This window comes from Myodes glareolus, chromosome 4 (genome assembly GCF_982192425.1).
Source record: "Myodes glareolus chromosome 4, mMyoGla1.1, whole genome shotgun sequence".
Taxonomy (NCBI): Eukaryota; Metazoa; Chordata; class Mammalia; order Rodentia; family Cricetidae; genus Myodes; species Myodes glareolus.
The window spans coordinates 29,810,573-29,836,611 of record NC_142029.1 but is presented as its reverse complement, the minus strand read 5'-3'; the positions used below and the strand labels follow the sequence as shown (position 1 = coordinate 29,836,611).

Genomic DNA, 26,039 nt, shown 5'->3' with positions numbered 1-26,039 from the left:
AGGAGGACCAGCAAGTAGATTATGGTCAACCTCTGTTATCAAATTCAAACCAGCCTGGGCTGCTTGAAACCCTGTCTTGGAAAACCAAAGTTGAAAAAGAGAACCAAAAAAAAAAAACAAAAAAAACAAAAAAAAAAAAACAAAAAAAAACAAGGGAGGTAGGTGAGTAAAACATTTAGAATAGTAGGGTGTAGCTTGAGGTACCATAACAAAGGTGCTTGATGGATGTTTCTCATTACAGTTGGGGGCGGGGGAGGCTTTAATGCAATTTGTCTGTTTATGGCTCTTTAACAAACATCCCACTGTGTACTGACTGCATGGATGTCTGATGAGTTTTGTCCTATTGTGGCGACTCTTAAAGTAACAAGACTCCCTCCCCTAAGATTGTGCTCAGGGAGTGGGGCTGTGCACACCGAAGGTCACCAGATATGGCAGAGGGTGGCAGGTCTCTGGCTAGACAGCCTGAATGCCAGCTCCTCCAAGGCCAGGGCACTGTAGCTTCTTGTTCTCTTGATTGCTTTTTAAACATTTTGAAAAGCTCCTTTTCCCAGGAAGAGAATAATTGAAGCACTTACTGTAGGAGGTGTGGACCTTGAAAAAAAAAAAACCCACACCGACCCTGGCTCCCTGCCCTCTCCAAGTGCTCACAAGTTCTGGCCATATCCAGATCCTGTGACTTCTGAGAATATGCTTCCTGTTGTGCAGCGTTTGCTCTTAGATGCCACAGACAATTTTACGCACTGTGGTTATAACTTTTGTTTTCCTTTTTATTCCTTTCCTTTTCATTTCTTTCATCAAGTGAAACTGAAATTGCTTGGGAAAATATCTTTAAGATGTTTATTTTATTTTTACATTGTGTGGAGGGGGGAGGTGTGAGCATAAGAGTGCAGGTGCCCGTGGAGGTCAGAAGAGGGTGCAGGAGCCCCTGGAGTTATAGGAGATGTGAGCGCTGGGAATCAAACTCAGGTCCTCTGCAAGAGCAATACGTGCTCTTAACTCCTGAGCATATCTCCAGCCATCTCTCCTGCTCTTGGGAAAAAAAAAATATCTTTTAATGGCTTCTAAGAGTAAATCACACGGCTGGACACATGACCTCCCAGTCAACTGTCCCACTTCCGTCATTAGTCACTGGAAGGCGAGCAATGCACTCCGCCTCCCAGAAGCCTCAGTTTCTTCCTTCAGAAGATGCCATCACAAGGAAGATAAAGCTGGTACCGTAGAAACCACATGAAGAAAATTCAGGTCATTGCATGAGAAGCTCTGCCTCTGTGGTCCGGGACACAGTGGTTACCAGGACTCTAACTACTAGCTACAGCAGCACACACCCATCTTCCCAGCTATGCAGTAGGCTGAGCTGGGATGATCACGTGAGCCCAAGAATCCCAAACTAGCCTGGCTGACAAAACAAAATCTCATCACAGAAAACAAGTTGTCATTTTACCAGTATTTACTACTTAAAATGTTCCTTGGTTCTATTTATTTATTTTCTTGTTTAATTTATTTGGATTTTTGGGAAAGGGTCTGTCTATGTAGTCCTGGCTGTCCTGGAACTTGCTATGTAGACCAGGATAACAGCATACTCACAGAGATCCTCCTGCCTCTGCCTCCTGAGTGCTTGGATTAAAGGCATGTACCACCATGCCCTGCCCTGATTTATTATTAGTTAAATAATTATTTTGACCTTCTTTTTTTTTTTCAATTTAAATCTCTTTTTACATTTTAACTTTTTCTTGGGCTATACAGGAGCTATTGTGGTTCTAGATCAGCTCAGCTGCTAGAGCTAGGCTGCCTGTGTTTACGTCTCTGAGATGCTACTTGCCACTAGCTGTGTGGTCCTCAGACAGTCACTGAAGCTCTGTGTGCTGCACATTGCCCTGTGAAATGAAATAATAACAACATCAATTAAGTGAGATAGATCTGCAAGGCACCCGGGGAAACCCCCACAGTTCTACCCACTCCTCCCCAGTACCATGGGACCAAGTATGCAGCCAACGCCAAGCATCTCCTATAACAGAAGGCTGAATGGAGAAACCAGAGCTCTGGGTACTGCGTAAATGCTTAGGAATACACCACCTCTTTCTTGGAGCAGCACAAGAGGCCAGGCCCCTGACTCTCATTTGTCCACATCCCAGGGCTCCTACCCTAGTGCCTGCAGCCCGTGTCCTAGGTAGATCTTTCCGTTCTGCCTTGGTTCCCTGACAACCACCAAATAGTGTAAGTCCTCTCCAAAAGCTTCTGGGATGAGAAGCCAGGGTCCTTCCTCCCACAGCTTCCATCCAAGTGTTTAGAACTTGGTCTTGGCCCAGTAGCTCTTGTCTGAATATTTCACCCACAGCCTTTTGTAATGTGGTCAGGGCATCCAGTCCAGAGATCTGAGCACGAAGTATAGGGTCTAAGTGTGTTAAGGTAGACAAAAGGTGTCCTCCCAGAATCCTGCAGAAGAGAACACTGGGTGGTTGCTACAACAATCTGAGAGATCTAGAGTCAGAGACACCCTCTCCCCACCGGAAAGTGAGCTCACATGACCTGCAGAAGTTTGATGCTGGGAACTGCCTTGAACATGAATATGTGGTCATCAGGACCAGGAGGACAACAGTGGGAAACGGCCCCGAGTCCTGAGGTCAGAGGACAACCTTGGGTGTCTGTACTCAGGGACTACCTTTTTGAGACAAGGTCTCTTACTGTCCTGGACCTTTACCAGCTGGCTAGCAAGCTCCAAGGATCCCCTATATCTGCCTCCAATCTCGCAACAGCTGGGATTACAAGCAAGTACGCCACATGTGGCTTTTTACGTGGAGATTTTACTCGGGTCCTAATGCTTATGAGGCAAGCGCTTCACTGACTGAGCCATCTCCCTAGTCCCCAGTTCCACTTCTTTCACAGACAAGACTATCTCCTTTGCTTTTTGGTACTAGGGATGAAACCTAAGGCCTCCCACATGCTAGGTCTCCTACAGAGCTACATCCCCAGCCATCATCATCACTATTATAAATACAATACGAGTCCTGTGCCATATTCAGGATGCATAGAGAGGAGAAGGAAGGAAGCTAAGAGCACCCAGAGCTCCACTGCTCAGCGTGAAAAAGCAAAGAAACATTGTTAACATTTTGGTACTTATCTATTTAGGTTTCTTCTGCATTTTTAAATTTTTTTAAAAAAGCAGAGGAGTTTAAATTTGTAATTCCTGTATAAATAGTTGGGCAAGGGACTGTATGCCTATAATCCCAGTACTGTGGAGGCTGAGACAGGAAGACTGTGAGTCTGGGTCCAACCTGGGCCTCACAAGATCCTGCTTCATTTAAAACATGTACTTGATCAGTAGAGTTTGCCTAGCATGTACAGCCCTGAATAAACCAGGTACGGTGGAGCATGGAGCACATCTGTGATCCAGATATTCAGGGAAGCAAAGCAGAAGATACGAAGTTCAAGGTTGGGGCTGGAGAGAGGGCCTGATGGTTAAGAGAACTGACTGCTCTTCCAGAGGTCCCAAGTTCAGTTCCCAGCAACCACATGGTGGCTCAACTCCATCTATAACAGGATCTGATGTCCTTTTCTGGCATGCAGGTATATATGCAAAACATTCACACATAAAATATAAATAAATAGATAGATAGATAAATTTAAAAAATAAAGAAGAAATTCAAGGTCATCCTTGGCAGACACAAAAAAAAGTCCTACTTAATTTTTTTCTCCTCTCCATCTCTGGCCCTCTCATCCCTCCTCCACCTCTAGTTTATCATTACCAGTTCAAGATTCAATTCATCAATCAAATTGAGAAGCCAGTAGAGCCCACTTTTTCCATGTCCCTGATGGGAACAAAAGAAGAAGTGAAGAAAATTCCCATCACGCTGTAAGTACCATGTGGCCCCATCTGTGGTGATGGCACCCTTGTTTCTCTCACAGGCTCCAGACAGACTCCATTTTTCAATGGGTACTTCCCAAAGATGCTGGTCAGTAGGACACTGACCCAATCCTGTCTCTCACATTGTATCTTAGGATCCCCGAGCGGCAACTGTGAAAGTGAAGGGTCATCGCCCTGGGAGCAGAGGAAAGCCAGAGGTGGCTGCACTCAGTGTGTGCAATGCAGTGGAGTCCCTGAGGGGATGGGGGAGAAGCTGTGGGGTTGGAGCTGGGGTCCTCACAAAGACTCCAGCTGTAGGGCTGTGGCAGGGGTCCTCATGAAGATTCCCAAGCACCTTTCCAGCGAGGTCAGGAAAACATGCCCAGAAACAAAACTGGAATCATTGCCTTTGTCACAGGTGTGCAAGCTCAGCCAACAGGGCGTGCCAGCCCAGCCCTCGCCCCACCCTTGGCATATCTGCTCACACCAGCAGCTTCATGAGGCCTCCCTCACTCAGAGACTCCCCAGCTTTCCCAGTCAGAAAATGACCACACCCATTTCTGGCATCTCAACCCTCCCCATAGACTCCCTTGGGGAGTGACAAGGGCTGAGCACTCCTTTCAGGGACAGCTCTTAGCTTCCTAAAGATTGTCCCCAATTTGGGTCCCTGAGACACTGATTCAGACATTCACCAAATTTACCATTGCAGTGCTCTGCTGGGAGGGTAAGCTGAGGTTTTGCCCTTAGGGTGGATGCTCACAGCCCAGGGGCTGGGTAGATACCTACACCAGTCACCTTGACAACAAGGCAGAAGGAGCTGAGATGAGCCATGCCGGGGAAATCTCCCTCCAGCTTGTGTCACCTAGACCCAGTGTTACCTCTATATTGTCCATAATTTCTCCTGAGAGACTGCTCGGGAGCATGGAAAAGGCATGGAGCTGGCCTCTCTCTGTCAGTGATGGGGACTGGATGGTCTTAGAGACCAGTAAGCAAAAGCAGTACCAATCCCTCGCAGTAGCGTTCAATCTTGCTGTGAGTCACTGAATCCTTTCCAATGTGTTGTTTTCTGTCCTGTTAAGCTGTGTTGTTTAATGGATGGTTCTGTTCATACTGAGAGAGCCCTTTTTATACTGGGGGAAGGGGGATTGTGGTATGGGGTGTCTGTGTGTCAGCCGCAGAGACCGTCCAGATCCATCGCCCAACTCCACCAAGCCAAAAGACGTTAGCTCTATTCATGACAGCAAAATATCTCAGACCCTTTCTGATGTGATTAATATGGAAAACAGTACGGCTTCCTGATTTTATTGTCAGAGAAACCCTCTTAAACTTCTCATACCTATTGCCAGTACTGTCTATTGAACACTGATTTTGGAAATGCAACAAAAATCCCCCAAAGTCACTTCGGTATCCTGAGTGTGTCTGTGTCACCTGGCTGCTGCAGCTGAGCTCAGTTAACTGGTTTCCTTTGTCTATTTTCAAGGGGCGAAGGAATTACCAGTAATAAAACCTACTCCCTCCTCATCACACTGGACAAAGACATTGGCGAGCTGATCATCATCAAGTTCAAGTGGGAAAACAGTGCAGTATGGGCCAATGTCTGGAACACGGTGCAGACCATCATGCCATGGGGCATGACATCTCACTACTCGGGCCTCACTCTGAAGACCATCTGGGTCAAAGCTGGAGAGACACAGCAAAGGTGACACTCACATCTCCTCGTGCTGTGCCTACAGGTTCCAAGCAACTTCCCAGTTCAGCTTCCCATCAGTCACAGGAAGTGGGTACCATGACGCTCTAGTGATGAGGCACGGGGAAGATATGGAGCCCACATTTGTTCACTCGGCCCAGGGTAGAAGACAAAGATGAGCACTAAGGTCTTCTGACGACTTGGCCTGCTTCTCCCCATCTCCCTATCTGTGTCTGTCAGCTACTCCTCTGGAGTCAGAGGCTTCATGAAGCCCAGGGTCACCAGGGAAGGACTACTGAGAGCTGTTACATTCTGCCTTGTTATTGAGTCAGAGAGAGGCCTGGGAGACTGCAAGCGCTCTCTCTCTCTCTCTCTCTCTCTCTCTCTCTCTCTCTGTCTCTCTCTCGCACTCTCTCACTGTCACTCTCTTAGTGTGTTTATCTTTTTTTTCTGTGTGTATTGTGTTTGTTTCTCCTTTTCTGTTTTTCTGTCTTGGTCTTTGTCACTTTCTCTGTGTCTGTCTGTCTGTCTGTCTGTCTCTCTCTCTCTCTCTCTCTGTCTCTTTACCCCCACCCCCACCAAAGAACCACTGAAAAACTTAGTAGATATGCTAAGTTCTTGGGCCCACATGCAGAGCTTCTGACCCAGTCTTAGAAGAGACCTAGGAGAACCCTGAGAAAGCTTGATAAGAACAACGTGACCCTCACCCCAGGAAACGCCACTTTTTGTAGTTTGCCATCTCTCCTGGCTTCAAAGTTCCTGGGGACACGAAGGGGTTGGGATGAGAATAGGAAAAGAAGAAAAGGAAGTACGGCCCAACGGTGCTTACAGACTCAGCAGAGCAGAGGGATGCTCAGCGCATTTTGTCATGGTAACCACGTTTTCCTGTAGCTTTATGTGCTCCATGTCAGGACGCTTCTGTGCTTCTGAAGGACCTTTCCTAGCTCTGCCCTTTGTGTTCAAGAAATCCATCTCTATATCCCACCTTCCTCATGGGAGGAAGTCCAGTTCCCTTTTCAGCTTAGCAGAGAAGGCAAACAGTAGGCTGCTCACCTCTAAACCCCACACCTTCTCAGCCTCAGTTTTCACTGCCTGGAGCCTACCCACGGCAGATTTATGCCTCAATCCTTTATGCAACTGTACTTTGAGACTTTATCTCCCTGGAATGCAAAATAATGGCAATTGCTGAAAGCACACTCTGCAGCTATCAAGTGACCTTCACACCCTCAGTCCGAGAAAACTAAACTGCTCTTCTTCTCACATCCCGAGCTAGTCTTGCAAGACTTTGAGGGCCCTGTAGGTCAACCGTCATGAGCACTGCCCCCTCAGCGTTCTCTTAGCTAGAGAAAATTGCTCACGTTCACTGTGGCAGTCTGTGTGCCTTGCCCTACAAGATGGTATAAACCACCGCACTGCCCTCTACTCTGATGCACACCTCGTGGTACCGGAAAAAGGAAAGAGAAGAGGGGAAGGCTTAGTGAGCTCCCAAAGGACAGAGGACATGGGACAGAGTGATCTTAACGTTAATCTCCCATGACATCATAGAGGTAGCTTCGAGTGTGAATCAGGAGCCTAGAGTTCACAGAAGTCCCATTAAAGCCTAGTTCTGCCTTGCTTTGGTCAGGTTGGCCCCTTGCTTCCTGGTATGCTGTTTCAAGTGGCGCCTCCTTTCATTAGTCTCGGCTCCGTTAATCTAATTTTCTCTAGTCCAATTTAGCAGAATTGCAACACTGGATATTAATATATAAGTGCATCAATTCCTTCCTCTGGGCCGTAGGTTGTGCACACTTAAAAGTGATGGAGGAGGCATGGGGGAGGCTAGTCAATATGTTTGTCTTACAAGCACAAGGGCTCACACAAGAAAAGTTGGGGGTAGTGGCATGAACTTGTAATCTCAATGCTAGGAAGGTGGAGACAGGTTGCCTGGGGCTCCTTGGCCAGCCAGACTAGTCTTCTTGATAAGTTCCAGACCAACAAGAGACTCTGAGAAGTACAAGGTGGGCAGTGTCTGAAGAATAATGCCTGGGGTTATCTTCTGGCCTCCACACATGTACACACCTCCACATGCACATACAGGAACACCCAATACACATATAAAGGGGGGGAAAGGAACCGTGGAGCTACAAGCTCTGTGATTTTCCAAGTTGTAAATACTCCTCTATGTCTATGCAGTATCAAGTGCCACTGGCGGGGGGGGGGGCACCTCCAAACTCTGGAGCTGTGACTTTCTAGACTCCAGGACACCATTAGGAAAGAAAGACAGATTAATGTTGCTAACAGTATGCTCCAGCCAAAGACTTCTCCAATTTTAACGAACCTACAGATTTTTCGGAATGCAAGTCCTACCTAAGCAGGCCTGGGCAGGACCTGAGATTCCTTAGTTTGAAAAAAGCTCCCAGCTGCTACTGTTGCTGTCTGTGGACTTTAAATACCAAGATCCCAGTGTTGCATAGCCCAGGAAGAGTAAAGACAGGTGATTCAAGTTGTAGACACCCGGACTGGACTGCAGCATGCTTTTGGGGGGTGGTGGGGGCAAAGGCATTCCTAGGAGACAGGCAGTGAGTTAAACACCGTGACTGACAGAGTCAGTCGGAATTCTGGTTCCACAACTCACTGCCTATATTGACTCAGACAACAAGCTCACCTCTTTAAGACTGGGGTTGTAACACATGGAAATCATACTGCCTGTCTCATGGGACCAATGTTTAGTACCTTTGGCAAACCAAAGGCCAGAGTCAAGATACAAACACAAAATCCTACACTCCCAACCACACTGCTAAATGCAAGGACTAAAAGAAAAGGTAAGTTAAATAATTCACCCTATGCCTGCAGGGGAGGTGTCTCAAGTCTCTACTACTATGACAAAGACCATGACCAAAGCAACTGGCAGAGAAAAGAGTGGATTTCATCTTACATGTCCGTTACTCGAAAGTTCCCGGTAGAAATCTAAAGGCAGGAACTGCAGCAGAAACCTTAGAGGAACGCTGCTTCCTGGCTCACCTACCCTGCTTCCCTGTACAATCCACAGCCAACTGCTCAGGGGTGGTTCCACCCCAAGGGAACTCTGTCCTCAGAGATCGATCATCAGCCATGGAAATGCCCCACAGACTTGCCTGCAGACCAAACCGAGGGAGGCATTTTCTCCATTAAGAATCCCTCTTCCCAGATACATCTAGCTTTGTGTCATGTTGACAAAACCAAACCAAAACAATTAGCACAGAGAGGCTGTGTAGTGAGATGAAGAGAAAGGATGGAAAGATAGGAGCAACAGAGTTGATTGGTAAAAGCTTAGAGGAACGGCATCCTCAGAAAGAATAAACAGGGCTGGGGATGTGGCTCAGTGGGTAAAGTGCTTGCCTTGTATGCATGAAGCCCTGAGTCTGATCCCTCAGCACCACAAAAGACTGGTGTGGGGGCACAGGCTTGTGACTCCGGGAATCGGGAGGAGGCTATAGAAGAATCAAGAGTTCAAGATCATCCTTGGCACGTAGTGAGTGTGAAGTCAACCTGCGCTTCATGAAATCCTGATCTTAAAAAAATTCTTAAATTACATAATTTTCTTAACTTAAAATGACTGACTGATAGTAAAGATTCTACCTTAGGTAAAATCTAAAGAAAAAATAAGCCATAACTAGAATTCTCTGGGATGATAGATAGATAGATAGATAGATAGATAGATAGATAGATAGATAGATGATAGATAGATAGATAGATAGATAGATAGATAGATAGATAGACAGACAGATAGACAGATAGACAGGAAGGAAGGATAGGATAGAGTTGAAGTCACTATAAAACGGCACCCTTAGGGCAAAATAATGTTCAAAGCTACCAGTTATTTGGTTTCCTAAAGGCACACCCTAAAGGGCTAGTGTCACCACCAAAAGGTAGAAGGGGAGGGCCGCAGGATTGAATTAGCAAGGCTGAACACTGGGTACTGAGCCTGAACAGGAAGTTGAGGAATTATGAACATCTGTCCTGGAGTAGGGGAAATGTAGTGAGACAACCCTCACCCTCAAGTTTTTGAAGAGCTGTTACTAGGAAAAAAAGAAGCAGGCCCCTGGGGTTTCAGTGTAGAGCCCCCTGAGGACTGCTTTCACCAACTTAAGTTTTCTTTTTCTCTGAAGTTATAAAACCATATCCAAACCTAAGCATCTAATGTAAAAACATCATATCACATGCATTACACAGCTGGACTGGTATTTGATAACAGTTGAATACTTCAACAAACCCCCTCTGAAACATCACACCGTGGTTTTTTTTGTTTTTGTTTTTTTTTCTATTCAGAATGACTTTTTGCCCTGAAAATATAGATGATCTGCAGCTTCACCCCACCCAGGAGAAAGTCTTTGTAAAATGCGAAGTGAACTCAAAAAGACTGAAGCAGAGGAGCAGATGAGTCAAAGAGACACTCACAAAAAACAAATAAACCTTATCCTTTATCCACAGTGGTTGCCTTATTCGGAAGTCAAAATCACACAGAGAATCATACACACATTTAAATAAAGCTTATATGTAAAGGAGGGTGTGTTTTACTGTTATAAACTGAGCTTTCAAACTATAGTATATGGGGACAGTGAGATGGCTCAGCAGGTAAAGATGTTTGCCACCAAGCCTGATGACCTGAGTTCTGTTCCTGGGGCCCACGTGACAGAATGAGGGAACAGACTCCCAGAAAGTTGTCCTCTGACCTATGTGCTTGAGCACACAGACATACACACACACACACACACACACACACACACACACACACACACACACACACAAATTAAATGTAAAATGTCTTAAAAGAAGTATAAAAACTGAGTTTAAACAGTATGTTATATAGCTATCTTCAAGTATCAGTACACTAAAAGCTTCCCAATTTCCCAAATTTGTCTCTGATTAAATGTTAATCTATGCAAATAAGTTCATATGTAAGAGCCATTTTAGACTTGGTATTCTAATTGACAATGTCTTTTACAGTTAAGTCAATTTCCCTATATTTTCTTGCTATTTTTTCCTGACCAATTTTTTAACCATGCAGGAAAATACTCTTTTAGTACATCACTGACATTTGATAAAACAAAATTCTAATTAATCCTTAGTTAGGTGCAATACACCTGCCAAGACAGTACAACTCCCTAAAATAAAAAAGACTACATCATAGAAAAGAGTTACATCATACACACCACACAGTTATCTCACTGAGTCAAATACAGAAGAATTCTACTATCCACCAGACAGTGGTGGCGCATGCCTTTAATCCCAACACTCGGGAGGCAGAGGCAGGCGGATCTCTGTGAGTTCAGGGCCAGCCTGGTCTACAGTGCTAGTTCCAGGACAGGCTCCAAAGCTACACAGAGAAACCCTGTCTCAAAAAACAAAAACAAACAAAAATGAAAAAGAAAAAAAATCTACTATCCTACTAGCAATAACAGTGAAAGCCAGTGGACATTTTAATTTTTAAATAACTAACCAATAAATGCAATTCTTTTCTTTCACTAATACAACAAAAGTGGATGGGAAACGAACTATCTCGAGGAGTCTCCCTGGACTATAGAATGTCTCTCTCTCTCTCTCTCTCTCTCTCTCTCTCTCACACACACACACACACACACACACACACACACACACACACACACCAGCCTTTCTCTCTCTTTCCCCCTCCTCTCACCTCCTGTGTGTGTAGCAGGGACTTGTGAACAAGGATTCTTCCTCAACTCTGCTGCTCTGAGTGAACAATTTTGACGCCTCTAGTTAGGCATCAGAACTTCCCTAGCCCCTGGCGAAGTGTTACAGAAGGAATTTGGCAGATCCTGGCTAAGAGCCCATACTACAGAGTGCCTGAGTCAGCTCCCAGCACACACATTGGGCAGCTCATAACTACTCCTAATTGCAACTTGCAACTCTGACGCCTTCACCTGGCCTCTATGGGCACTGCACTCTGTCACACATACACGAACACAGACATGAATATGCATAAATTAAAAATATATATTTTTTTAATTTTGAAAGGAAAGGGATGTGGTACCCATCTCTTTTACTTTAAGCTATCCCTCCTGATGATCTTTCTCCTCATAACACCCAGAGTCCCTCCTCACCCCTGCTCAAGGCACCATGATGCTGCCTCTGGTACAACGTACCATCCCTCCTAATGCTCTCCCCTCAGGGCCTGATCATGGCCTCCATGGAACCAGACTCTCTAATAAAACTTATTCTGAAAGGTAATTTTGGTCTTAGAATCCTTCTCCATGAACCAACCAAACCTACATTTTCTTTTTTGCTATGATATTTGGAAAGTGATTAGTCACGAGAACTCCACTCTCCCCTGGGTAGGGTTGGTGCCCTAGAAGGGTCAAAAGAGACCTGAACTCTTGGCTCCCCACTATTTGAGAATGTGAGCTCTTAGCTCCCCACTGTTTGAGAATGTGTAACTGTGTATTTGCCAGACCACGGATATGCAGGCAGCTTGGTTTCAGAGCTGGCTTCAAGAATTGAGAGATGAATGTTTAAGCTGTGACCATTTGCCATAGTAGCCAGAACAGAGTCCATCAGACATTAAATCTCAAACTGTCCAATAAGTGAACTGTGTTTTAAGCAGCAAGTTCTATCACAAAGCACATGACAGAAGTGGGCGTTAGGCATTATTATCAGTTGGAGTAGTGTCTGAAATAATTCAGAGATAAGGAGTGTGCTGTATGCATTTGACAGGGAGCCTGGGATGTAGAGTCTCTGCTCGACATGGCTCATAGCTCACCTGCTCTTTGGACCAGAGCTCAAGAAAAAAAATCCCAAAGTGATGCCTGCCTCTGACTCACTAATGTTAAATTATCTTAATGATTTACTTTTGCTTCCCATTGAAAGACCTGTAAAACTACAGGGACTAGGGCAGGGAGGAGCAGGAAAGAACAAATGGTTCTGTGTATCCAGATGAAGCCATCTAACCTACAAAGGATTTCATCCTTTCATTCATTCATTCATTCATGTGCGTGGGCACATGTATGTGCACATGTGTGTATGTGGGTACACTCTCCTGCTCACTCAGCTTTTACATGGGTGCTTGGGATCTGAGCTCAGGTTCTCAAGCTTGCAAAGCAAGCACTACACCCACTGAGCCATCCTCCCAGCCCTCATCTTACCTTTAGATAAAGTTTGTGGATCTAGCTATATATATTACAATTAGCAATATTTTTGCAGTGTGTCTGAAATGCTTAAGGGTCACAATAAAATCAGTTCACACTGAATCACATATTCGATCACTAACTCTCTGAGACAAAGTTCAAGCATCCTTTATAGAAGACACTACTCTAGTCTGTAGGGTCTGTGCAAGCGAAGCCCAAGAGAATGCACAGGAGAATTCATATGAAGACGGGAGATGCCACTCAGTGGGTAGAGTGCTTACCTAGCATTCACAAAGGCCTGGATTGAGGCCCAGCACTGCATGAACTGAGCGTGGTAGCACACACCTGTAATCCCATCACTTGGGAGGTAGAGGCGGGAGATCAGAAGTTTGATTGTCCTCAGCTACATAGTTAAGTTCAAGACAAGCCTGAGCAATAGGGACCCTGTCTAAAAATAAAATAAAATATACATACATTTATAATTTATCAAATATACATATATATAGCGCCATTACAATAGGAATGTATTGTATTTCCAGATATGAAGTCTTCCTTTACTAAGAAAGTGCAATGCAGTGTTAAAGATGAACCAAAGTCCCAAGTCCACACCCCTGTCCCAACAAAGAATGTGGTCAAGCTGGCCTGGAGAGGCAACAAGGCAACTGGGACTCAGCCCTGAAGGAAACATTCCTAAATTTTTTTTTTTTTACAGGGACACCGTAAATGCATATAGCATGATATAAACATGGAATAAACTGAGCTGTGTCTTAGTCAGGGTTTCTAGAACTGTGAAGAGACACTATGACCACAGCAACTCTTACAAAGAAAACATTTAACTGGGGCTGACTTACTGTTAAGAAGTCTATTGTAGTCATGGCAGGAAGCATGGCTGCATGCAGGCAGACATGGTGCTGGAGAGGTGGCTGAGAGGTTGATATCTCCACAGGCAGCAGAAAGAAAGAGAGGGACATTGGGCCTGGTTTGAGCACTCAAAGCCCACCCCCAGTGACATACTTCACTTTCTCCAACAAGACCACACCTCCTAATGCCACTCCCTAAGCATTCATAATATGAGTCTACAGGGTCATTGTTCAAGACACCACACACTCTCAGGAATGGATACACATGGTAAAAGTCAAAGCAAGAGCAGCAAGCTGCCGCCATGACTGTGAGGCTGCAGCCCCTCCAGGAAGGAGGAAAGACAACACAGCACCCCAGGAGCCAGCAGTATCCTGCATCATCTCTAGGCTCTGGAGATGCAGATGTTCATGGTGACAGCCCTTCTACAAACCATGCATAGACACTTTGTGTATATATCACGTTTCACATGATGGGTTAAAAAAAAGAAAAGAAATAAAGAGCAGAATTAAACAAACACATTTCTACTACAACACCATGTCTTCTGACATTTATGTAAATTTCACGGATGATATAATTAGCAATTATTTCATCTTTAGCAAGAGAATTTGAAATGACACATACATCATAACATTTTGGGCCGAGAACTCGACAGGAATCCAACATGGCAAGTGGTTAACCTAAGCATTTGAAACTCCTTCTTGGTGCATCCAAATCTGGGGGCCAGTTCTGTTGGTGGTGAATTTATATTCCTTTGGGGAGGTGCGTTCATCAACATCACATTTTTAAACGTACATTCGAGCAGGGAAGTCAAAGAAGGAGACTGAATAATGCAGCCACATCTGTTCATTGCACATGCGACACACTGGCTCGAGCAGTGATTACACGTGCCGCTCTCCAGAGACCGCACTGATTTACGAGCCCACTCAGGAGACACACTGGCATATTACGCTCCGGCAAAAGCGTGTCTGTGCTTCTCCTCGGGAGAAAAAGAGATGAAGGGTGCCCTGGGGGAACTGTAACTGGGCTCTGAGGCCTGTGAGGAGAGGCAGGGCAACGCTACATTCCACATTCGGGGCACATTCAAGGCAGGTTGATAGCAAATAACACAAAAGCTTTGTTGGTCTCGAGCATCTGTAGGGTAGCCAAGCAGGGTGTCCAGTGATGAGCTCATTCTTCCGCAGAAGGAGGATCAGGGATAAACATGCTGGTCAAAGGAAGACTATGGGAAGTCAACCCCTAAGGTCAGCAGCTGCTGGACGACCTTTTCCCATAGCACACACTTCTCCTAGAACCCCAACAGTCTCCATGTGATTGACAGCCCCCAGCACATCTCATTCCTTCCCACTGGTGTCTCTTTTGTTCACAGAGTCCAGGCTATCCTCAGACTTGTTATATAGCCAAGGATAACCTTGAACTCCTGATCCTTCTGCCTCTTCTCATGTGCTGGGATAACAGGTGTGTGTGTGTGTGTGTGTGTGTGTGTGTGTGTGTGTGTGCGCGCGCACACCACCATGCCCCGTTTATGCGGTGCTATGGATGGAACCCAGGGCTTCATGCATGTAGGCAAACACTCTACCAACCCAGATCCTGGAGTTCTACCAAGTGTCCAGGGAACTCACCTCAACGAATTTGGGATAACACTAACCTAGCCCAGACTTGTTGGCGTGGGTCTTGGAAACTTCTCCTTTTCAAGTATTTTACAACAGTTCAAGGCAAACTTGGGAAACAAGGCAAAGACATGTATAAAGAAACTAGTCTCCTCACCTCCTGCCGCCACCTGTCCCTCACCCAAGCAGGGGAGGTAGCAGCCTGCTGCTGATCCTTTAAGTTTGCAGGTGTTTACATGAGCCAAGGCTTTTGCCCCTCCCCAAACTTAAAGCCTAGGAAACAGATCTCTGTCACTTGCTTTTTTCTCTCTAAACTGATGATACATCATTAATACTTTTATAAGCCAAGATATATGGATCCTTTTCTAATTTCTATTTGCATGTAAATAGAATATTTTCACATAAATACATTTTACATGTTGGAGATGCCAGTGCACTTTCCTTTATGTTTTTCTTTCCTTGGGCTACTGCCCCGCTCCTTACAGTAACAATGGGAAGTATAAGTTCTGGGATGTTTCTAAAGTCTCATAGAATTACCAGCACATGTGAACATTCTCATAGAGAATGTGGACATTGTTGGCTACGGGGACACATACCTGCAATTCCAGCATTTGAGAGGCTGACACAGGGAGGATTACTCTGAATCTGAGGTCAGCCTGAGAAACAGAGCAAGAACATATCTTTAGGAGACAGAGGGGCTGGAAAAAGAGAGGAGAAGAGGGAAAAGAGTAGAGAGGAGGGGAGGGGGGGTGGAAAGGAAGGGGAGGGTCATTAAAAGCATTTGTTGCTCTTGTAGAGTTAGGTTCCCAGCATCCGGACCAGAAGCTCACAACTGTTTATAACTCTAGCTCCAGGAGAGCCAATGACCTCTTTTGACACGCACATTCACACACACACACACACACACACACACACACACACACACACACACACACACACATGGGAGGGGGAACAGAGAGATGTTACCACATCACTTTCCCAAATCCCCCAACACTTGCAGTCATACCAGCCATATCTAGGAACTCATTCCTGCTCACTACCTCTTTCCAAAGCAAAAATAAGCATGCAGTTCATTTGAAATTTTGCAATCTTCTAAGTATGAACAAGAACCTTCTTGGTGTATTTCCTTACCTACTGCTGAGTTCGAGGAACTTCCTGTATTTATTAGTGTGAATTGCTTGTTCAATTCTATTCTTTCATAAAATCTGTCTTCGCATTAGTTTGCAGGTAGATATTATTTATGAAGTGCACTAATCCCTTATATCTCATCTTCCTTGTAAATATTTTCACAAATAAACTCCTATTTTACTTTGTCTCTATCTTTTTCTCTGTCTCTGCCTCTCCCCCATATGCATGCGTGCATATGTGTGCGTGCGTGCATGTGCGTGCATGCGTGTGCGTGCCTCTGTAAAAACCCCTGGAGTTGCAGTTACAGGCATTTGTAAGCTGCGCAGTGTGGGTTCTGGGAGCTAAACTCCAGTCCTCTGCAAGAGTACAAGTGCTCTTTACCAGCTGAGCCATCTCTCCGGGCCCTCCATTGCTGGCTTTAATTACATTATTTGCTAAACAGCAGTTGACTTTGTTTTCTGTTTTTTTTTGAACTCCAGAAAAAAAAAAAATATGTGTATTGCATAGCTTACTGGCTTGGTTAAAACTTCTATTTCCACTGAATTACAAATTATACCAAATAAAGATTTTCTTCTGAGATTTTTTATTTCATCTCCTACAGGCGTTAATCCATTTGAAATTTATTTTTGTATTTGGCACAAGGATAGATTGTCAAGCTTTATTTTCTTCTATCTGGATAAAAACGAAGCCAACATGTGTTAGAGCTTTTCAATGTAGAGCTATGATCTCACTTTTATCATAAACCAAAAGTATACGCTGGGATTATTTATCTTTCAGCATTGAAGCTGTTCTAGTCCCACACATGTGATTTTTGGATCTTTTTGTTTTGATTGGGTTTGCTTTTTGACAGAGTCTTACACTGAAGCCCAGTCCAATCTGGAGCTCATTGTGAAGGTCAGGTAGGCCTCAAACTCACCACAATCCTCCTGACTTCAGCCTCCCGGGTGCTGAAGTCACAGGCACTAGCCACAGGCAGGCTGGGTTCTCAACCCTCACTGGCCTACAGACACTGTGGTTCACTCGCAGCCTTTCATGTGGCATGTTAGGTAACTACCTAATTTGTCTATAATCCCTCTTAATTTTCCAGCTGGGCACCAGAGAGGCATCGAGATAAATACAGAACTAGCCTTTCCTTACATGAGTTCTTGTTCAGCAATGCTGTGTGTTACACATCTGTTCAGACATCACTTGATGTTCAATAAGATTTTATATATTTTTTCTCTGTCAAGGTAATTGTCCTGACTCAGACTCTGGAGTTTTGGAATTACAGTCATGATCTGCCACACCCAACATAATTTAAACAATTATATTTATTTGTTTTTTGTGGAAGGAGGAGGGCACATGCAGATATCAGAGGGTTTAGAGAATTGGTTCCTTCCTCCACCTAGTGGGTCCCAGGGATCACACTCAGGTCAGTAGGTTTGGTAGTCCCTTTAACCACTGAGCAATTGGCCCTTAATCATTTCTAATTAGAAAACCATATATTTTGTGCTTTTGCATGTAACAGTCTTAGAACCTCAGCTTTTATGTTACATATCACATTCATTTGAAAATGCTCTGACGCCCCTTCAGGCGAGAGAGTTCCAGAGACATATGACCATAATAATAAATAAAATAAGGGCCTTACCATAAAAGCAGAAGGAACCAAGAACTCTGCAGTTCCAGAATTCTGAGGTAGTTGAAATGGCCATGAGCACTAACAGTAGAAGCTTGCTCTGTTTAGCACTGTCTACAGTCAGTCCACAGACTGAGTAGGATTTAAAGTTAAATAGCTTAGTTAGTGGTCAAGAAAAGACTATGGTGGATGGTGGCCTTCCTCTGAATTCCTAGAAGGCTGGTTCAACCTCAACAGTGACTGTGCGGTGGTGGTATGTGAGTGTATGGTGCCATTATATGAGTATGTGAAGGCATGCACCCGTGTGTGCTCATGTGGAAGCCAGAGCAAGACAGCTGGTGTCTTTCTCCATTGCTCTCTGCCTTACTGCCTTGAGAGAGCATCTGTTATTGGACCTGAAACTTTTCTGCACAGCTGGCTCACAGTGAGATTCTGGGATCCACCTATGTCTACCCCCACAACGCTGGGGTTTCAGGCACACAAGGTCCTGCCTGGATATTTATATGGAGATTTGAACTCAGGTCTTCATACTGATGACACAAAGTCTCTTACAGAGCCATCTCTGCTGCCCCTAGTCATTCTTCTTTGATGACAGTGGTTTCTAAGCCTGGCCATGTTCTTCTGTGTGGATTTTTGTGGAAATGTTTTTTTTTTTCTTCACTGCCTTCTAGATAATCTACAGGGTTTGCTTTATTTTCTTTACACTAAAAGTTATTTGAGGTGTATTCTTCAATTCACAGTTAAGCTATTTTGGTCATTTTAGAATGATTTCTAATTTTATTGAATATTGCTATAAAGACATGTCATTTCTAAATTTCTAAAGTCTTTAAGACTTTCTTTGTAATCCTTACAATGATTGTAAGTCCTTACAATGTTCTGTGGGGTATATAAAAAAATTTTTTTTGTTTGTTTTTTACTTTACAACTATAAACATATGAAATACACTGAGTTTACTAGCTGGATGTAGTGGTGTACATCTGTAATTCCAGCATTTGGGAGCTGAAGTAGAAGAATCATTGAGGTCCAAGCCAACTTTTCTAAAACTAACAAACAAAAAAAACTTTTTAAAAATAAAATGAGTTTGTTGATTGTATATTAAAACTAACCCTGCAAAAGATTTTAAAATCTCCATTTTTATTAAATTGTATTTGCAGCAACACTGATTCTCATAAGCTTACTAATATTGGTTCTGACTCATAAGATGTTCCTTATTATGCATTTTATAGTGTTTTTAATCCCAAACTCCTAAGGGCCTCACACTTACTAGGTAAATAGTCCATAACTGCATTATCCCCACTTTCATTATGCCTTACAGCTTTTATCTCTTCACTGACAACTTTTTTTTTAAAGTTTCTTTACAACTTTGTTTTAGGGCAGACAAGATGACTCAGTAGGTAAGGGTACTTGCTGACAAGTTGCTGATCTGAGTTTGATCCCTGGTGATCACATGGTGGGAGGAGAATGGCGTCAGTCAGTTACCATCTAACTTCACTTTTGCCATGATGTGAATGTGCATACACACACACACACACAACACACACACACAACCGCACACAAATAAAACAATTAAAAATATTTAACTTTTAAAAAAATATTTTTGTTCTAGACAGGTTATAAATAACCAATTTAAAATCTTAACTAATTGCCTCTGACTTTAATGTAGGAATCTAGCCCACTCATACTTAGTGTAATAACTAGACCTCATGATCTTATTGGCTTCCTTTACTAATTATTTCTTCTTTTCATGTTTGTTTATTTTTACACACCGATAAAAATTTCCATTTCCATCTTCTTAATTTGGCTTCTTTTACAGATTTTTGGCTACTTTCCCTTCTCTGTTGCTCACAACCAAGTATTTCTTTACCAAGCTATGAAAACTAGACACATATTTCCTCCCACCCAAATATTCTGTTCCTCCCCTGCTTCATTCCTCACAGCAGACCTCAAGATTTCTTTCACTTCCCCTCCAGCTGCATAGCTACTCTCCCTGGGAGAACACTGGAATATTTCTTTTCTTCCCACCCACCCCCATGCCCAGATCTGCTGAGATTTGCTTACTATTTTTAGTACCAGACTGTAGAAGAGTTGTCAAGGCAGATGGTGATGTGATCCACTCTAGAAAGGAAGAGACTTTTGCAGAGTAGCAGGCCAAAGGCCTTTCAGAGACAGAAGGACACCTTTCTCTCATCTTTGAATAGCAGGTATCAGAATACATCTTGATTTGGGCTCAGTTTTTGCTTTACTGTTCTTCTGAGATCTCATATTATTTTGGCTTTTCCAAGTTCTACTGTAGACACTGAATTTATTTAACCAACACCAAGTAAAAGGAAATGGGAACTCATTCTTAGATGGTTCTATAAAACTTAGTGAGCCAGAGGTGGGGGAGGAGTTTAGTTGATAGAGAGCTTGTCTAGCAAGCACAAAGCCTTGGTTCATCCCTAGCACCACATATACCTAATGTGGTGGTGTATACTTGTAATCCCAGAATTTGAGAGGTAAAGGCATGAGGATTAGAAGAAGCTCAAAGACATTGTCAATTTCATAGTAAGTTTGAGGTCGGCATTGTGCCAACTCAGTTATAGTGGTAATCCTAGCACTTGGGCACAGAGGAAGGCCCAAACTCTTTAAGGCCAGCCTGGCCTACACAGTGTGCCCTTAGGCCAGTCAAGGTTATGTAGTGAGAACTTGTCTCAAAAAAAAAAAAAACCCGAACAACAAGCAACAAAATGCCCCAATAAGGGAAAGGTAGAAGAGAGCCAAGCTGCAGAGTCTGCCCAGGTCATTTCCACATTATCCTTTTCTCTCCCTGCTTTTTGGTTTTTCATGTTGTAGTTCTAGTGTAATTAGCAGACCAATACCAAGTCAGTTCTTTCTCCATCAACAGCACTGCTCCTCTCTGAGGGAACTTGTATGCTCTGACTCGTGCTCGCAGTCTGGAGATGGATTGTGCCGAGGAGTGTGTCCTCTCACCGCCAACGCTTCCTAGAGCTCCAGGTGCAAGTTCCTCCCCATCTCAGACACTCCTTACTTTCCTGTCTCTTCTCTCACACACTTGCCCTTCTGGATTTCTGTTATCTCCTGCTTTCTGGCTCTACTTTCCTTAAATGCTTGCTGAGATATCGACAAGTGACTGCTTTCTCTGATTCATCTCTTGACAAATTAGAGCTCAAAAGTATGCTCTTGGCCCGGAAAAGCAAACAAAAACCCCTGTGAGTTAAAATAAATCTTTCCGCCTTAAAGTGTATTGTTTTGGGAATTTTTGTTACGGTCACAGAAAATTGGTGTGACATTTCCAGTTGTCAACTGGACAAGATCTAGAATCACTTTTGGGAAGTGGACCTTCTGGACATCCCTGTGGGAGATTATATTCTATATTTAATGATGTGAGAAGACCTATCTTGATTGTGGAAGGAAGCATTCCCTGGGAACAGGACCCTGGGTTATATAAAAGGGAGTAAGGGAATTAATTGGGCAGCTGCATCCTGGCTGTGAATGTGGTGCAGTCAGTAGCACCACACTTGTTTTGACTTTCCTCCACGGTGTACTAGACCTTCAGTGGTAAGCCACAGTAAACCCCTTCTCTCGTAAGTTGCTCTGGTCAGGCCATCTCATTACAACAGGAAAAGAAACTAAGATACTTACCTAACACACATGACTATTCTTAGACTTGGAAAGTGTAATAACAGGACTAACCACAGACCCACTATCCTTCAAGTACATGACTGTAGTAGGGTTTTTTACTCTTAGCTCTTTGGGTGCCCACTACCCAGTTCCCAAATAAATAGAGTCTTATTATTTACTTATAAATGCCTGGTCTTACCCTGGCTTATTTCTAGTCATTTTTTTTTTGAGACAGGATTGCTGGCCTTGACCTCATAGAGATCTGACTCTCTTGAGGGATTAAAGGTGTGTGCCACCACTACCCAAAGCCATCTTCTTTAACTTAAATTATTCTGTCTACTTTTTGCCTCTGGACTTATACCATTTCTATTTCTGCATATCTTTCTTTACTTCTTACTCTGTAGCTGGTTTTGTGGCTGGGTGGTTGGCCCCTCACGCCCTCCTCTCCTCCATTTCTTGCTTTTTTTTTTTTTTTAGCATGTTCTCTCTCACCTTCTTCTCCTTCTATTTATTCTCTGCCTGCCAGCCTTGCCTATCTTCCTCTTCTGCCTTGCTATTGATCATTCAACTCTTTATTAGACCAATCAGTTGTTTTAGACAGACAAAATAACACAGCTTCACAGAGTTAAACAAATGCAACATACAAGAATGCAACATTTTTGCATCCTTAAACAAATATTCCACAGCATAAATGAATGTAACACATCTTCAACTAATATTCCACAACACATGTCTACATGAGAAGAGACTTAAAGTCAGGAAATTAAACAGACTTAGTTCAATAAGCAGTTTTTCACACAAAACAGGTTGGTATTTGGGTATCCCCCACATGCAAGGTACCTCATGTACATTCTCTTTCTTCAGCATACTTCCCCGAGGTGCTTGATATTGTTTCACAGATGAGACACCAAGCACAAGCTTTACTGGACTTTACAAGGTCATATGGGTAACAAACCTTCAGCTCCTTCCTTACAGATTCTGTCATCTATAAATGTAGCTACTACTGCAATCAGCAACTGAAACCATCCTTCATTCTTTAACCCAATGGACCCCATGTTGTAAACATTCTTCATACTGGATCCACTGTCTTTTCATGTTAGAAAGTCACTGTGCCCCATCCCCTTACTCCTCAGTGGTGTCTTGGGATTTTCATCTCCACTTGAATCCTTTTATAGGAGCTGTTGAGATGGCTCAGTCAGCAACGGCACACACTGCCAAGCCCACTTCCCTAAGTTGTCTTCTGACCTCCATATGCCATCCTTGGAGGGCTACAGGGATGAACTTCAGTCATGTAGTAGGTGAGCAATAGGAGTTGCCAAGGTTTCTGAGTGAGCTTCATTCTTTTAGCTTGACTGAAGGCTGTAGTATGGCCTGAAATGGTAGGATTCCGGATTGAGGGGGGTGCAGCATATGTGAGGAGGCTCCATGTTCTGAGCTTAAGTTTATGGCATTTATGATACTGAGGTCATGGTTTAAAAGTCCAAGAGCCTTTCATAACTCTAAGACTATTAGGCCAACATCCTAAGGAAAATATGCCATCTGCTAATTTACTCACCAGTCATTCACAAATGAACAGTGTCAAGCAAACAAACAAAAACACTTAAAAACAGACGTTACATCTAATAACATCAAGAGCAAAACTTACCTTTCCCCAGAAAAAAAGTTAGTTATTAATGGTCAGCATATAGCCCATCCGGTGTCATTAAAATCACTACATATACACTATTTAACCCTCATTTCAGCCTTCTGGTGTAAGCACTGTTTTCACACAATCTTTCCTCTTTCTAACCAGGTCCCGCCTCCTCCCACAGACCCATCCTCACTCTCAATTCTGATTACTGAGGGAGGGCCTCTCCCTCAGCACTAACCACAGCAGGAATGGCAAATTTAACTATATGAGTGCTTGATCAACATCTGTTTAACCTACTGGATCACAAACTTTACCAGAACAATGACATGGCCAAGCTGGTTATTTTTATGTAGCAGTGGGACACAATCAAACCCTTAAAAAATGTCCAGGTCCAGGGGAGCTGGCTCAGCAAACAAATAAATTACCACCCAAGCTGATGTCCATACAAAAAGCCAGATATGGGGGTCATGTATAATCTCAGTACCATGGCAAGATGGGAAGCAAAGACAGAATCACCCAGAAACTCATGGCCAGTTTGGAAGACTCAGCACAGCTGCAGAAACAACAAAGACCCTTTCAACAAAATGGAAGGCGAGAACTGACCCCCTCAAGTTGCCCTCTGACTTACAAGCACACCGTGTGTGTGTGTGTGTGTGTGTGTGTGTGTGTGTGTGTGAGAGAGAGAGAGAGAGAACCTGGACAAAAGTTCACAGGTCGGGAGGGCATAAACCCCAATGTGGAAACCTACTGTTATGCCCAAATCCGTGGATCCCCACAAAAGCCAACAAAGGAGACCGAGTCTCATATGTAAAGCAAAGAGCCTTTATTTTAATTAAGATTGCAAACTCAGTCTCTCTGCATGTCCAAGGTATTGGAATATCCGGAGAGCCCTGAGTTCAATTAGAATTGGGTTTTTATAGTAGCAAAGGTGGGGGTGAGGGGGGGTCTCTGAGGTTCAGGACTTCTGATTGGCTGACATTTGTCTAGGTGGTGAAGTGCTCTGGCAGGTGATCTTACTTACAGCAGTTGGAATGTCAGGCATTTCCTTTTTGAATGGTCTGCTCTTGGGTGGGGGCTGGGTAATCTGGGCCTGCCAGGCATTGTCTCAGGGTAAACTATTGAGACTCCAGACTCTATTTAAATTTATCGATGGAGAGAGTCTCATGTGATAATGGTTGTAAGTAAAGAACTTCCTTTGGGTGACCTGCCCAGACTTAGCTTTCATGGCTGCCCCCCCCCCCCACTACTGCTATCTTGATAAATGGACATGTTGTCAAGCTGCTGCCTAAATAGTTATGTTTATATCCATAGAATAGTGCTGCTTCTTTCTGCAATATGCAGCAGTTGGTGCAGACCCAGAACTGGCCAAAATACAGAGTGAGTGACTTTGGTCAGCCTCCAAAAGGCTTTGTGTGTGTGTGTGTGTGTGTGTGTGTGTGTGTGTGTGTGTGAGAGAGAGAGAGAGAGAGAGAGAGAGAGAGAGAGAGAGAGATGCTGTCTTCTAGACATGGTATGGCATGGGCATGATCATAAACTCACAAGCGCTCTGGCTACCTGTGCACGATCAAGTCCATCAATAACTCCATCATGGACAGGTGAGGCACTCATGAGACCCAACCTCTAGCTGAAGAATTACTAACAACTGATGAGTGATAAGGGAGAGGGTCATTTTTCTTTGTGTGTTGGGGGGGGGAGTATGGCCACCAGTAGGTTATTCATGCTCTTGCAGGCAGCACAAAGTAGACACACTGGGTTATTAAAAATGAATATGAAGCTGGATGGGACATGTGCTGGTGGTTGGGCCTGGCAGGGGCAAGTTGGAGGTGAATATAAAAATGTATGCACAAAACTGTCAAGAACAACTACAAAGTATTTAATATTTTTTTAGTGTCTGGTTTTTAAAAACTTATTTTCTATTTTATGGGTATGAGTGTTTGGCCTGCACGCATGCCTATATATGTCTGGTGACAGCATGGCATTGAATCACCTGGGACTGGAGTTATAGTTGAGTGTGAGGGACCATATGGGTACTGGGAATCAAATCCAGGTCCTCTGCAAGAGCAGCCAGTGATCTTAACTGCTGAGATATCTCTCTAACAGCTAACATAAATAATTTTTCAAACAATCTGCTGATGTAGGAGGGTCATCTGTCTATTTGTTACTTTCATTGGTTAATAAAGAAACTGCCTTGGCTTTTGATAGGATAGCAGCTTATATAGGCAGAGTAGACAGAACAGGATGCCGAGAGAAAGAAAGCAGAGTCAGTCAGATGCCATGCTTCTCCTACCCAAGATGGACGTGGGTCAGAATCCTCTCGGTAAGTCATGACCTCGTGGTGGCATACAGATTATTAGATATGGGTTGAATCAATATGTAAGAGTTAGCCAGTAAGAGGCTAGATATAAATGGGCCAGGCAGTGTTTAAAAGAATACAGTTTCCGTGTAATTATTTCGGGTGTAAACTAGCCGGGAGCTGGGTGGCGGGAACGCGGCCTGCCACTCCTTCTACAATCTGCCCAGTGAATAACAGATGGATAACCAGTGCACACATTTTAGCATGTATGCAGAGTATAGGACGTAGAATTCCAACCCTGCTCTGATGAAGTGAGGGGGGAAGAAAGGGCTAACAAAGACGCTAATATATGTCCCCATAAAAAAGGAAAATTAAGGACCATCACAGAACTAAATTAGGAAAAACAAATAACATATAACACCTTAACTTATAAAAATAGAAACACACAAGATTAAAGCCTATGCCTGAGTCAGGGGCAGAAAAAATAGTAAAACACACTATGACAACTAGTAACTGGATTATCAGCAATACTAATCAGCCTTCAGCCTCCCAAAACTCTTTTCATATAAGACAACCCACACTATAACTAATTATTCTAATCCTGATCATGAAAAGAAAAAGAAAATTCCAAGACAGTTTTTTAAAAAGCATTT

The 26,039-nt window shown here is 43.7% G+C and overlaps 1 protein-coding gene across 2 annotated transcripts in view; it reads left to right on the top strand.

The window, feature by feature from the left end:
- The window catches only part of Lipc (lipase C, hepatic type), a 138,472-nt gene extending 128,496 nt beyond the window's left edge, over positions 1-9,976 (top strand). For both annotated transcript variants that reach the window (XM_048424115.3, XM_048424113.3), the window contains 3 exons: positions 3,733-3,850; positions 5,322-5,540; positions 9,816-9,976. In XM_048424115.3, coding sequence (XP_048280072.3) covers positions 3,733-3,850; positions 5,322-5,540; positions 9,816-9,927 — 449 coding nt within the window. In that variant the 3' untranslated portion in view covers positions 9,928-9,976. The remainder of the gene's footprint in view (positions 1-3,732; positions 3,851-5,321; positions 5,541-9,815) is intronic.
- Positions 9,977-26,039: the final 16,063 nt, after the last annotated feature.